Source organism: Electrona antarctica, assembly GCF_951216825.1.
Source record: "Electrona antarctica genome assembly, chromosome: 14".
Lineage (NCBI taxonomy): Eukaryota > Metazoa > Chordata > Actinopteri > Myctophiformes > Myctophidae > Electrona > Electrona antarctica.
In genome coordinates this window covers 5,376,333-5,390,930 of record NC_136795.1, presented here as the reverse complement: position 1 = coordinate 5,390,930, position 14,598 = coordinate 5,376,333, and the positions used below count along the sequence as shown (strand labels likewise).

Below are 14,598 nucleotides of genomic sequence, written 5' to 3'. Positions count from 1 at the left end.
TGTCTACAGTCTTAAGCCTGTGTGTGCTACACATTTTAAAGGGGGGCTAATTCAAGGTTAGAACAGAAGGGCCTCAACAGTCTCATTGTGGGCATGACATCTATTTAGCCCCTGCCTTTCCATCTTGTTATAGACCGCAAATTCAAATAATGCAAAGAGAATAAGGCAAAAAGTGTAATGCACATCAAATTTCAGTTATTTAGTTTTTTTTCCTTTTTCCTCAGTTATATTCAGCTGGGAATGTATAATGAATTAATGATTAATGAAGTTATCTTTCATCACCATGTTCAGTTCTTGCCGATAAGACAAAAACTTACAGTAGAATAATGAGCTCTATCCAAGTTCTATGAATGGTACACAAATTTATTTTCCTCAGTTCTCCATCTGCTGGAAATGATGTGGTTTGTCAGAAAGGGGTCTTTACAAGTTCCCTTTCTTCACTATCACTGCATAGTTGTAGCTGCTACTATGTCTTTTGTGCCATGACATCTGTTCCCAAACTCATTTAACTTGTCTTGTCCATTAGTTGTGGTGGAAACATCGTAGTAGCTTTATATTATTATGAACATGTCAACCCTGTGCTCATTCACTCTGCCCCACCCATTGGTTAGTTTCAAGAGTTGCGGTAGTCACCGAAATAATTCAAACCAATTATTTAAATATTTAGGAAAATTAGGTGTAAGTGTTAAATACTACTAAACGAAAGGACTCATATTCAATGGCTAGTATTAGGACCCGCCGCAGTGGGGTGACCCCACTGGGGTCCAAATAGAACTTAAACCGGGATGTCTAACACGTGTGGTTGGGAAGATCGGTATCTGGGTTGTTATAGCCAGATACCTTGGCTCGTGTGGGTTGAGGTGTGCTTGATCACGATCCTCTACTGAAGGTCAAAGGTCTTGAAGGTAGAGTCTCGAAGAGGTCTGTGTCCTGTGACTTGTGCTGAGAAGAGTACTGCTGGGTATCTGCACTGCAGGGGAGCGTTGTTGGATATGAAGGTCTTGAAAGTAAGATTCTGGGGAGTTGAGATTGCTGGGAGATTCCTGACCGAGTGCGTTGGTTGGAATCTGTTAGACCAGGGGTTTCCAAACTGTTGCGTGCACCCCTTGTGGTGCGCGAACACCCACTAGGGGGTGACGGACGGTGGCGGTTTTAATGTGTTGTTTAACAAAGAAAAATCACACCCGTGTGAACTGAGTGGTGTAAGGTCTTATATAGACTGATCAGCTGTGGTCTGACGTAATGTCTGACGTAATGAAATCACACCCGTGTGAACTGGGTGACCATAGCAACCATGCTCATTTTTTGGTACGAACAGACAGACAGACAGACAGACACGTAAACTAACAAAGCCAGTTGTAGGAGTGGTTTACACCACTCAAAAATGGGGAACGCTGTGTTATACTTTAGGAGGTTTTCTGAGCTCATTTTCTTATGAACCGCTGAACTGGTCGAGTCATCCTGGTGATGTCAGAGTGATGCGTCTTCACATATGGATCATGTATTATGGAGATCCAGATGATGATGATGTCCGTGGGGTTCAGCTCCATACATGATGTCAGACGTAGATGTGTAGTTCCATTATGGTAGATCTAGCTGATGATGTCGGTCCGCTCCATATACGGAGATTCAGGTGATGAAGAATCGATGTGTGGAAAGGCTTCGTAACAACAGGTGACTTGTCAGATAAACTAGATAACGTTGAAAGTCTCCGTAACATATAGTGTACACATTCTAACCAAAAACAAATGCCACGCACGTCGCACACACTTGTCCATGTGCAGACATGTTGATGTTAACCCCTGGTCCCCACTGTCCACTATAGCGGGTATGCGCATGCATAAAGTCAATGGCAAATTGAGTGGCAAAGTGAGTTTAAAGTCATTTAACACAGTCTGATAAGACTTTTCTGTTTGGATGTATGGGCTGTCAAGGACGGAAAGTAGTTTTTTTGCCACTCAGTAGGCATTCCCACATAACTTCCGGGCATGATGATGATGTCACGCGCTTACCCTCTGTAGTAAATTATGGAAATATGTACTAAAGTCTATCAACAACTATCAGATAAGGGTCTGTGAGATAAAAAAATCAAATAAAATGGGGGTCTATGGCCGATGGTCCTTGAAAAGGTTTAAAGTGTCACTGTTCTACAGGATCAGTTTGGGCATGAAAGGTGGTTCCAACCATGGTTGCTAACAAAGTTCAGCATAATTTATCATATCGAATTATCTATCAATCTTGGACAGATAAACATGTAGTGTTTGAGTACATGTTTTGTCAGAACTTAAGCTATGCAAGGAACACATACCAACAGTCAAAGATACACTTTGCTCACCGTTGATATCCACACCTGTTATTTCTATATATGAAAAATCACACCCGTGTGAAGTGAGGGGCGCTCTTATCATACATCATCTCATTCCGACCAATCACAATTTGCGTCCTCACTTTTGTCTTCAATGTTTGTGTTTACGCAATAAACACAAATGCTCAAAATTGGCCATTCAATCAATGTCAATGGCATTCAATGTTTGTGTTTTAGGACCACGTTTGTGTTTACTTACACAAACCCTCAAAGCTGGACATAAAAAACTACTGAAAGTCAGACAGTGAGTGCAGTCTCACCTGAAGGCAAAAGGTCAACCATCATATCAATAATTGCATACATTCCGATGATTCAGCCGTTCGGTTTGACTCTGTACTGTTTACATCTCTAATAAAGTATTCAATCAGTCAGTCAATGCTATGTTTGTGCAAATATGGGAGGTTTAACCCCCCAAGAGCTCATCCCTTATTCCATAGAAACATGTTACATTCCTTTATTCAAGTCTACACCCCTACAATATCAGTGATTAGATCACATCATCATAACATTACATCACCAAGTCACCAGCCCTGGTCCAGTGCTTACAGCGAGTAGAGCTGTAAGCACTGGACCAGGGCTAACTGACCGACAGACAGACAGTTTCAGCTCGTCTGAAGCTAATGCAGGCAATCGAGCTAATTAGTTAGCTTCCAGTTGCATTTTTGTCCAGTAGCTCTGTGACTATAACCACCGTTTGAGGACAAATAGCACACATCTGACATATATCAATAGCTGGGAATAATTGCCTTTAGAAAATGGCTGTCTGAATGGAAAGTCAAAAAAATCTGTTAACTAGCTTGTTAGCGCCTAGCATTCTGGGCTAGCTTCAGGAGCTCAGGTCAGCTCCATCTACCACCCCGACAGTCAATAACACATTGGAAATGCGACGGACGTCAAAAGACGTTTCCATCAACAAAAATGCAGTTCAAACTTACGTTTTTATCAACTCTAGCACAGGTTTGTCCTTAACACAGAGGAGCAGCAACACTCACGCCGGGGTCAGATTAGACATCCACAACCCGGAAGCAGACGGTTGTTGTAAACTTGGTAACCACATCCGGTTTGCAAAAGAAACTGTGTAACTCTGTAACTATGGCAACTTGATAGTCAATTTTATTTTAGTTAAATGGCCAATTGGGTTAATCATTTGACAACCACAACAAGATGTATCTTTTTTTCAAAAAAAAGACTCATGGCTGATTATTTCCAAGTCTATTAAACCGAGTTATTTTACAACACATTTTTAAATAAACTGAAGAATTCAGGCTGATTGTGGCAAGTATGCTCATCATGTGAAACTGGTTAGCAGGAATTATGGCCTGGTATTCCTCATAGCCAGAGTGATAAATTCTCTCTTCCTCTCTCACTCCCTGGAAACATACTTTTACATTTTTTTGCCAAAGCAATTGGGAGATAAAAACCAAACAACTAAGGTGCGTAGAGTAGAGGTTGTAGTTAGTTGTAGGTATGTTGTAGTCACATTGTCTTCCTCTTACTCTCTCTGTCTTCCTCTTACTCTCTCTGTCTTCCTCTTACTCTCTCTCTCTCTCTCACACACATTCATTGTCTACCTCTCCCAAATATCTTTCTCTCCGTCTGTTACACTATCTTTAATGTCTTCCTTTCTTACCCCCCCCTCTCTCTCTCTGTCTCTCACGCACATTCACTGTCGTGTCTACCTCTCTGAGTCCATATCTTTCTCTGTCTGGGGCATGTGAAGAGGGAATGTGAATGTGTGACACTTAAGTCATAACCGCTGTCTGTCTCAATGAGGTGTAGTCACATTTATACTCAAATATCTTGCTTCATGCAACTAAATAGTAAAATGTTATATGCATTTTTGGTTAATAATGGATACATGTTTGTTTCATTGTTACTTGAACATTTAACACCACATTTGACATACATTGTTTGTGTGGGTGGTAATGAATATGGTAGGCTATTGAAAATATTGGAAGGGGTCAATTGGGACGAAAAAATAATTAATGGACTATTAACGTGAATCAGAAGATCAAAATCTCAGCTACCTTTTCACATTGAATCAAAAGGTTGTTACAGCAATAGTAATACATAGCAATAACATAGATACCATAGCCCCAATAGCAAAAGCTATTATAATTATATGCCAGACATCAATATCATTCAAACAAAACATATTATTGTTAAATTCACATTTACCGTTTTTTTCCCTATTTTTGGAAATATTTCTTACTGACATGGGTAAATGGCTTATGGGAAAGAACAATTAATGTCTAAATACACTTAATAGCAAACTTTTCTAGCCCAAGTAGTTTGTTCTTCCCTGTTGTTGCATGTTTTAATGAAGAGACAAATTAAAAATTTGCATCATGAGCCCCTGTGATAGATATTCTGTGGTATAACATATGTGGATGCTGTGGAACCCCCTGGGGCTCAAGATCAATTCAAAACATACATGTATTTCCAAGTGCATTCCCAGTGACTGGACATTATAGTCACTATGTGACCCAACCCTAAACCCAAAGGAGGAGTTAGACAGGACATACTGTATAAATATGTGTCGTGCCAACAGTTAATATGTAGAAGAACCTCCGATGGCCGCCTTCCCTGATGCAGAGAAACGCAAAAAAGCTTGGTGACTTGTGTCATTGTCCTGTCTTTGATACAGGCTTGCAGCATTCAATTCGCCCAAAAGCACTTCCAGAAGACAGAGAGAGAGAGCAACAGAGAGAGAGAGAGGAAGAGAGAGAGAGAGAAAGAGAGACAGAAAGGGGAGAGGTAGCCCCTGATGTAATCAGTGTCTATGCAGAGACAGGGAATTGAATTCCTTAATTGGAATCACTTGGTCCATATTAAAGCCAAACCCTTATTTTTGCAGTGCAACCAAACCTTCTTTATATTGACTGTCCCTCCACCTTACAGACAAGTTGGAGCATTTGTGGAGCTGAGGTAAGATGATGATTTTTTTTATTGATTAACTTAATGAATATAAAAGTATTTAGAAAAGGTTGTGTGCGTCATCCTACTTCACAGAGAGCTCTTTGAAGATGAATGAAAGGATTCCAAAAAGTGTTAACGTCAGATAAAGTTAGTTTCTAAGTGTGTATACATCAAGACTAAGCTAGACAAAATAAATAACCAAGGAAATAAGTAAAAAAATAACCATAGCAAACAGTTGCTGCATTATAGTCACATTGTCACATTATCCAATTTGATGTGTGTTGATAAACTTGAATGACTCACATCTTTAGTATGTGATACATTCTTGATCGGATGACTTCCAACAGGTCTGGATTTCCCATCGCCTGGCATTTATTTACATACTGAGGAATGAATTGCACACCATTCAGGTTTAAAGAACAAAACACATGTATACACAATACACATAGATACTTAGAGATATTGCACATACATGGATATAATATGTATAAGTAGGACCCATTGCATACAGCGCACCTTCAAGCACTTCAAAGTGTTTTATGATTAATGTGCAGTGCTATTTTTAGTTTTACCTTCTCCTCACTACTATTCTTATTCTATTATATATTTATTATGTTGAGGAACAGAAACCAACCATGTGTACTCATGAGATGCGACAATAAAAATCTTTTATCTTGAGGATATAATACAATATTTATTTCTCTCTGAAGACCTTCTAGCTTAAACCTACACCATAAGATGCACATACCTCTCTTTATACAGTGTTAAGTCTGAAAAGGTAGTTTTACTGACTGATGTTGCCATTGTCTCACTACAGTAGATGTTATAACTTACGAGTCAGGTTCTTTCTGTTGAAGCTGGATTGCTTTCAACATAAAATACCTAGCTATCCTAATTTATTTGGCCATTTTCAAACAATACATTGTTGTTTAAACCAAATGTGTGTTGTTTCTTTTTAGGTATAAAGTAGGCCTTATTGTGCAATGAGTGTTCACTCAAATACTGTAAAGGTCTCACGTACAGGCATTCTGTCTCCTTTACTTTTATCATGGCTATATCTTTTCAGTAACTGCAGCTACAATCTAATAACTTGCCTAGGTCACAATCCCAGACAATCACGAGGTCAGGAACAGCGGTGAACTTGAACCCACCCACTGAGAGAATACAAACTGGCAGCATTGTGCATAGGGCCTGTGCTGATGAGGGAAAATCAGCCTAATTCAATTTTCCTACGTAGTCATACAGCAGGGTTTATATTCCCATGACAACTGCCAATACAAACACCAGGGTATTCTTTTTCCGGGCTGGGGGGGTTAAGGGGAGGAGGTTTGGGAGGGGGTAATTCTCTTAATTGAGGTGGAGTAACTGATTTCTCGTGCAAGCAGGAGATTGTCATAAGTCATCACTATAGTGTCAATAGCTGTCGAGTGGAGGGGCTATTGTCTTGCTGAGAGTCCACTGTACAAACTCTTCAATGGATTCCATACATGTCAGTCAAACTAACGTGCAAAGAATTGCTCTGTGCAATTCCTTGCTCTGTGCAATTCCTTGCGTGCATTAATAGACTGAATGAATACTCAGAACTGTGGAAACGCTTAGACAGACAAATCACATGAAACGGATTGATTGAGAATGAATGGCAGCATGCAGATTTGATATTGCCATCCAGGCTGTGGATTTGTCACTATGCCTACGAATATATACCTTAAGGGAGCACTTCAGCAATTTTCGACCTTATTTTTAGGGATGTCCCAATCACGTTTTCTTCGGAATTCAGAAAGCCTGCCTAAGTACTGATGTTTTCATTGGTGGTGATTTAAAACAAGATTTAAAATGTTCTTATGATGTTTTTATTTTAATTTGTATTAATTAAAAAAACAATGACTTCCATTTCAGCATGCTAACTTTCAAGGAAAAGAAGGGCTGTAGTGTCCATTAGCTTTGAATCCCCACCTTTGGTAGGCAAGTTTCACAGGGGACTCTCAGACACAGGGCGAGTATGGTCAGAAATGGTACCATTTTATAATGAACATTAGTGAGGACCATTTCTATCTTATCAGTGGACCAGCAGTATGTGTGGAATGTGGATGGGAAAGTGCATTCCACATTTTAAATAGATTGATCTGAATTGGACGCATGATGTTGCAGTGAAAAGAGCATATCAGTGTCTATATAGCAGAGCAAGTGGAGTTGGCTGTCTGACTCTGAACTAGCTTGCTGATCACTTAAAGGGGCATTCCACTCATTTTCAACATTTTACTATGTCATTAATATACCTTAGAGCTGTTGTGTGGAAATAATAAAAAAAAGTCCCCCCATTCTGTGTTTCCTAGAACTAGAGGTCTGAAAAAAATCATTAACATGGTGAAACACATCTTGATGATGTCATCAAGATGTGTTTCACCATGTTAATGATATTTTTCATAATTACAGTTCTCGGAAACACAGAATGGGGGGACTTTTTTATTATTCCCACACAACAGCTCTAAGGTATATTAATGACATAGGAAAATGTTGAAAATGGGTGGTTTTCCCCTTTAAGTTCATATCATAATGATAGAATGGTGCTATTTTGTATGAACTGTGTGTGTGTGTGTGTGTGTGTGTGTGTGTGTGTGTGTGTGTGTGTGTGTGCGTGCGTGCTCGCACGTGTGTGTGTGTGCGCGTGCGTGCGTGCGTGCGTGTGTTTGTGCGTGCATGCATGTGTCCAAGGTTTCAACAATTTACGATTCAAGATTTTTCTTGTCACGTCCCATTATACGAGAAGTGTATAACAGAGTGAGGTTCAAGGTTTTTGATCCTCAGCATAGCACTAAAATAAATAACAATAGTAACAATAATAAATAACCGTACTACAAAAATACAATAACTAGGCTATTATAACAATTGCACAATATAAGAATGCTAATGAGCATCCATATGAAAGCCGGAGGTAATTATATTAAACAATTTATTAGATGACATGACATTCTCTCTCTCACACTGCCCCCCCCCCCCCCCCCCCCCCCCCCAACCTCTCTATTCTATTTCTATTTCTCTATCTCTCTCTCTCTCTCTTCCCTACCCCCTTGATGAATATAGGATGGCCCTTCAAGATTACCCTATTCCGGATCTGGACGCGACCATGCAGGAGGCAGGCCGTGTCCTCCAGCTCACCCTGAATCCTGACCTTTACCCCCAGTTCAAGAACACACTGGGCCAACAGAGGGACGTGCTGCAGGCGATCCAGCGGAGGTGGACGGCCTCGGCCTCGGGTAAGGACAACTGGGTGACCGAACAGTTCAAGACCCGGCTCCTGTCATGCACCGACCCCCTGCCGACCTCCACGGCCCTCCCCGCCGTCCTGCCTCCGTCCAGGGCAAGGAAGGTGTGCAGTCAGCTGGAGCGGGCCGCCACGCTGCTCTGGGCCGTGGCCAAGCTGTACAGCGAGCCGTCGCTGGTGGAGGAGGGCAACGTGGCCACGGAGCGCACGCAGCAGTCTGAGGTGTTCGCCGCCAGCCGCATTCCTGGCAAAAAGCATGATGAGATTAAGGTTTGCTTATTTTGTTTTTCTTTGTGAGGGGCGGTAGCCCCTCCTATATTCAGCAATTAGTGTAGATCTTCGTCTTACACAAACAGTAAATTCCCATTGACAATGAATGGAGAATTTACATCATATGTGTCTCAGCAAATCTGTATTTTTGTCCGACACAATTGACATGCCCATTGACAATGTCAATGACATTTTAGCAGTTTTGGCAGTTCTGAGCTATATTTCTGAGCTATCGTTCTTCTTCTTCTAGTAGCTGCACATCAAAGACAGCAAATATACATTTTAAATGAGTATTGTATCAGTATTGCATTCATATGTTGCAAATCACATTTTCTTGTTCTTAACACACCTTTCTAGGTGTACCCGGACAGCCTCCACGCCATCATCATCTGTGCCGGAGGGGTGTTCCCCATCGACATACTTTGGCGTCCCAGCACCGGGGGGCCGATGTATGCCCTACCATTCCTCGATATCTACAGCCAGGTGGCCTGTGTGATCAATCGACCCAAAGAGCTGAACGTGAGCAAACCCTCGGGCATCTGCAATCTTTCTGCCCTGGAGCGCAAGGCCTGGGCTGCACTCAGGGACGAGATCTTGGCGCAAGGAGGAGTCGCGGCAGCGTCGCTGGGGCTGATGGAGAGCGCCGTGGTGGCCCTTTCCCTCGAGGACTGTAACTCACCAACCGAACTGGCGGATTCCCTGAACGCTGTCAGGCTGGGAGGAGGAGACAGGCCCTGTCTGAGATACTATGACAAGGTACAGGATGGGACCTGGATGGATGTTCTCTCCCTGTTCTCTCCCTGTACAGGATGGGACCTGGATGGATGTTCTCTCCCTGTTTCTTTTTCTATCTCACAAACACACAGAATCAAAATCACAATCAGATTAAGAGTCATAGTTATAGTCAAAGTCAGAGTCAGAGTTAGACTAGCCTCGGAAATCCAGACATTTTTATTTCCAGGGAGAGAAAATAAAGTATGGGGCCGAGTCCTCTTCAATTCGGCATACAGTAGCGCAAACGTTTCTATCTTCCTGCTGATTACTGATCGTCTGCACCTTTGTTAAATTGACGCACACATGCACACACTCCTCTCTCTCTCTGTCCCTCTAATTAATTAGTCCCTTAATTAGTCTGTCCTGCGTCTGCCGGGAGCTGCCTATGCCATAGAAAGCATAGGTGAGTTCCAGTCTAGAGTTAGACAGAGTCAGTATCAAGAGTCAGATATACTTTTACTATTGCCAGGTATGTTTGGACATACTATACGAATGGGCAGAAGCTGAAAAGTACTAACCTGTTGTTGTTGTTTTTTTTCTATTCTCATGACAGGTTGTGAACCTGGTGGTGTTTAAGGACAGCACAGCAGGCATGGTGTTTGAGCACAGCGCTGTGGATGGAATGGTGGCTGGGCTCGTCTCCGAGTGCATTTACCATCTCTCTGAGACTGTTAACTTGAACCACATCCCGTCTGAGGCCGGGAACAACAGCGGGTCTGTTATTATAAATAACTGTAATGTCATTTCCCCATGTCCTCTAGCATTCCCCTTGCAAGGCATTAACAACCCCAATCCAAGCCCTCCCTTGAAAGCGACCCATCCAATCATCACTTTCGAGGTTTCTTCTTACCCCGACGTCTTTTCCACAATCCGTGGCCAGAGAGGCCTCTATGATGCCTGGATCAACTTCTCCTTGCAGCTGTCCCTGAGGCAGATTCTCGGGGACTCTGCCAACAGTCACATTCTCATCACGCCCACCCATATGCGGCACTACAAACATGGCCGCTGTGATCCGACCTATTCTCTCACCATGCGTTCCCGCCAGCTGGTAGGCGCTTTGGCATCCTGCATGGGCCCAGATCATATGCCCCACTATACCACTGACCTCCTACAATTGTTTCACCTTGCCTTCCTGGAGCATAAGAACATCATCAAGGCCACTAAAAGTGGACAGGGGGTTGGTCCTCACCTCGCTGCCCTGCGCCGGTCCATCCCCTCTGACAACCCAATGAAGAGGTTCCTGGAGCCGTTCGCCTGCCCTTCTGTTTACCTCACAGGTAAAGACATGATGGAAGGCGTTGACTGTGCCGTGGGGAATGTCTATGCTCAAGACCAGCTGGCTGTAACCTATCTAGGGAGGAAAGACAAGGTGCGTATGGTGCTTAATGCAAAAGGCAGCTTTGCCACGGTACTAGAGAAGCTTCAAGAAAGCCTGAAGATAAACCTGAAGCTAGTGATGCTCCTTGCTGTTAGGTACGCCATTGCAAGCCAGATGGGGGCGCTAGAGTGCCTACTCCAACAAGGCCAAGCAGGGCAAATGAACAGAGACAAAGAACATATTCCAGGAGGCCGAAGACCCAAAGCAACAGCCAATACCGACACTGCCTCCTCCATGAACCCAGATTATACTATGGTGATCCATGGTGGGGCTGGAGAGGAGATGATGTTGAATGCCAAAGTTTTAGGCGTTATTGAATTTGCCCTTCAGACAGCATTGACCCTTGGAGCACAAGTACTTCAGCAAGGTGGCAGCAGCCTGGATGCAGTCCAGAGATCAGTGGAAGCCTTGGAGGATTGTTTCCTCTTCAATGCTGGCAAAGGCTCTGTATTCAACAAAGATGGCAAAAATGAGATGGAGGCAACCATAGTTGATGGCAATGGCATGAATTCTGGATCTGTGGCCTGCCTTCAGAGTGTCAAGAACCCTGTAAAAGCAGCCAGACAGGTCATGGAGAAAAGCACACACTCACTCATTGTAGGAGATGGGGCCGAAGAGTTTTTGCACAGCTTAGGGGAGAAGGAGAAACCTATGGGACCTGAGTATTTCTATACTGATGTGCGTCGCAGAGAGTTAACTGCAAAGCTCAGTGGTGGCAATACTTCAAAAAACAACCATCCTCAGACAGTCGGAGCTGTGGCCTTGGATCGCTACGGCAAACTGGCTGCTGCAACATCTACAGGTGGGGTTGTTGGGAAGCTGAAAGGGCGAGTTGGGGATACAGCAGTGGTTGGGGCAGGAATATTTGCTGATGACAAGCTAGCCATTACCTGCTCTGGCGATGGAGATGTGTTTCTGAGGCACACGGTTGCACAGAAGGTGGCTAGTCTATACCATCACAAAGGCTACGGTCTTAGGGAGGCATGCAAAGAAGTAGTGACCGAAAACCTGAAAGGAAGCTGTGCAGGAATCATCGCTGTGGATGCTAAAGGTGATGCTGTGATCGAAACCAATGCTGGTGTGATGTTTGTAGCCTCCATGATTGATGGCATTTCACGAGTGGAAGTTCTCAGACCCATGACAAACATCTCTGATGTGATCTGGGAGAATGATGAGCTGGTGGCTTACCTACACACCAACCCTTGGACACCAGGGGCAACCATCCTGACTAGAAAGACTCTTAATGGGCCAGGCAGCATCTTCCAGTTGGCGGTACCTGATTTTGTGGCCATGCTCCAGGGAGCAAGAGCCGTCGCAAACCTGCTATGTGAGCGACTGGGAGTACAGCGCTGTGCACTGGTTTTCAATCCGACCCCTAACCAGCCAGCCCAAATCAGAGTGCTCCCACTTCACGGCCTTGAACCTAGTTGGCATCCCCATCTGGCTGGAGAAGAGGAATTTACGGCGTATGATCCTGGCTACTGCAGCACAAAGAGTGGACCTCGCTGGGATGATGTCATGCTGGACCAGCTTCAGGCCAAGATCAGAAACAAACTGCCAACTCCAAATGCACCGTCTTGCTTCGACTTCTCAGGAGACCCTTCCAATGATGGCCTGTTCGCTCGAATTGTACGTGGAGAAGAGCCACAGTGGCGAGTGTGGGAGGACAATGACCATGTCGCGTTCCTTACTCCATACCCTAACACACCTGGCCTGACTGTCTTGGTGCCTCGCAACCCACTACCCAGTGACATCTTCACACTGGAACGAGCTGATTACATAGCACTGATCGTCGCTGCTCGTAAGGTGGCCCACCTACTGGAGGACGGGATGAGGGCTCGAGGTGTTGCTATGATCTTTGAGGGATTTGAAATTGATTATGCTCATGTGAAACTCATCCCTCTGGTACCGTCTCCAGATGGAACCATGCCTACTCCATTGCAAACCGAATACATTGAAAACTACCCTGGGTATGTGTCGTCTCTGGATGGCCCTGCAGCCTGCCCTGAAGCCCTCAAGGGGATCCACTCAAAGATTACCCAATGCAGACCTCCTCGATCATGGGAAGACCCTCAGACCCATTCAACACTTGCCATCAAAAGCCAATGGTACCGCAACCTGTTCCAGATTCAAAATACACTCTTCCACAGCACTGTGGAATATTTCCACAACATTTGCCAGTACTCGTACGCTCTGACCCCACTCACCACTGACACAATCTCCTCCCCAATGGGCTTGGGATCTGACTCAGAGCCTGTTTATGTCAATGTGCTGGGCCAGGATGTGTACCTAGCTGACTCCATGCAGTTTGTGCTAGAGTACTTCCTTCGCTTCCAGGAGAACCTGCCAGGGACCTACTACGTATCTCCAAGTTTCAGAGGGGAAGACCCTGATGCCACCCACCTGAACCAGTTCTACCACGTTGAGTGTGAGCTGCTGGGTGACATGAACAATGCCATGCAAATTGCAGAGGGATATGTGGCTCATCTTACCGCCGTCATGCTGAAGAAACACTCTGACCGCATTCTCAGCACTGCTGGAACCCTGACACATGTCACAGACATGCTACATAAGCTGGATGGGAAGACACCCTTGCCAAGAGTCACTCTGGACCAGGCTATTCCTATGATGCCATCGGCTGACTGTCTAGAGTGGGTGCAGGAAGGCCAACCCCAGTTTGGCAGGAAGCTTACCCGTAAAGGTGAGCGTGTCCTGATAGAGAAGTACGGCGGCGCAGTTTGGCTAACAGAGATGGACCACCTGGCAGTTCCATTCTACCAGGCATATGTGGAAGGCACAGGACGGTGCAAGGCCAAAGCAGCTGACCTTCTGCTGGGACTGGGAGAGACTGTGGGCCTTGGCGAACGCCATTCCTCTCCTCAGATGGTGCAGGAGGCCCTCAGGCATCATGCAGTACCAGAAGAGTCTTACAAGTGGTACATCAACATGCGCCAAGTAATACCACTCCTTACCAGCGGGTGGGGCATGGGAACAGAGCGCTACCTGTGCTGGCTGCTTCAGCACGATGACATCAGAGACATTCATATCATACCCAGGATGAAGGACAGGAAGTATATGCCCTGAGCTGCAATACTGTGGGGAACTGTCCCTGGAGACATGTGATTGGTATAAGTGAAGGACATCACAGATTTGCAGAGCAAGAGGAAACAAATGATTTGGTAATGCCTGATTTATATTCTATGATAAAATGGTGTCGCACACTGAACATAACAGATCTACAAGGTCCCAGCGTATCACGTTGTGAGCTTGTAGATCAGCTATCGGCACGTGACACCATTGTACGACAAAGTCTAAATCAGGCTATGAGTGTGTGGCTCGTGAGTGATGGATGACTCAGTGTTTGAATAGTAAAACTGTAATCTAATGCAGTTAATGCCGTACACAGTAGTACACAATAATAATATGGTAAGAATTACGTGTGACGTGATACCAAAATCATTTGCTGTTTGTAAAACAAAAGTACACATATTGGGAACAAAAGTGGTAATGAGTATATTTCCTAAAAAAATAACTAATTATTTGACAGTTTATAATATATGTGTCATCAAGCAAGTTCTTTGTTTTATCTAAGTAGGCCTAAATATTATATGGTTTGGTGTGTTTTCATTG

General features: G+C 44.1%; 1 protein-coding gene across 1 annotated transcript; it reads left to right on the top strand.

Moving 5' to 3' along the window:
• Positions 1 to 5,169: 5,169 nt before the first annotated feature.
• On the top strand, positions 5,170 to 14,052 carry LOC306936290 (uncharacterized protein; the record flags this gene model as incomplete). The annotated part of the gene is made up of 4 exons (XM_079519779.1): positions 5,170 to 5,293; positions 8,366 to 8,816; positions 9,174 to 9,572; positions 10,144 to 14,052. The coding sequence occupies exons 2-4, from the start codon at positions 8,367 to 8,369 to the stop codon at positions 14,050 to 14,052; spliced, it is 4,758 nt and encodes a 1,585-aa protein (XP_079375905.1). The 5' UTR covers positions 5,170 to 5,293; position 8,366.
• Between the last annotated feature and the right edge of the window lie 546 nt (positions 14,053 to 14,598).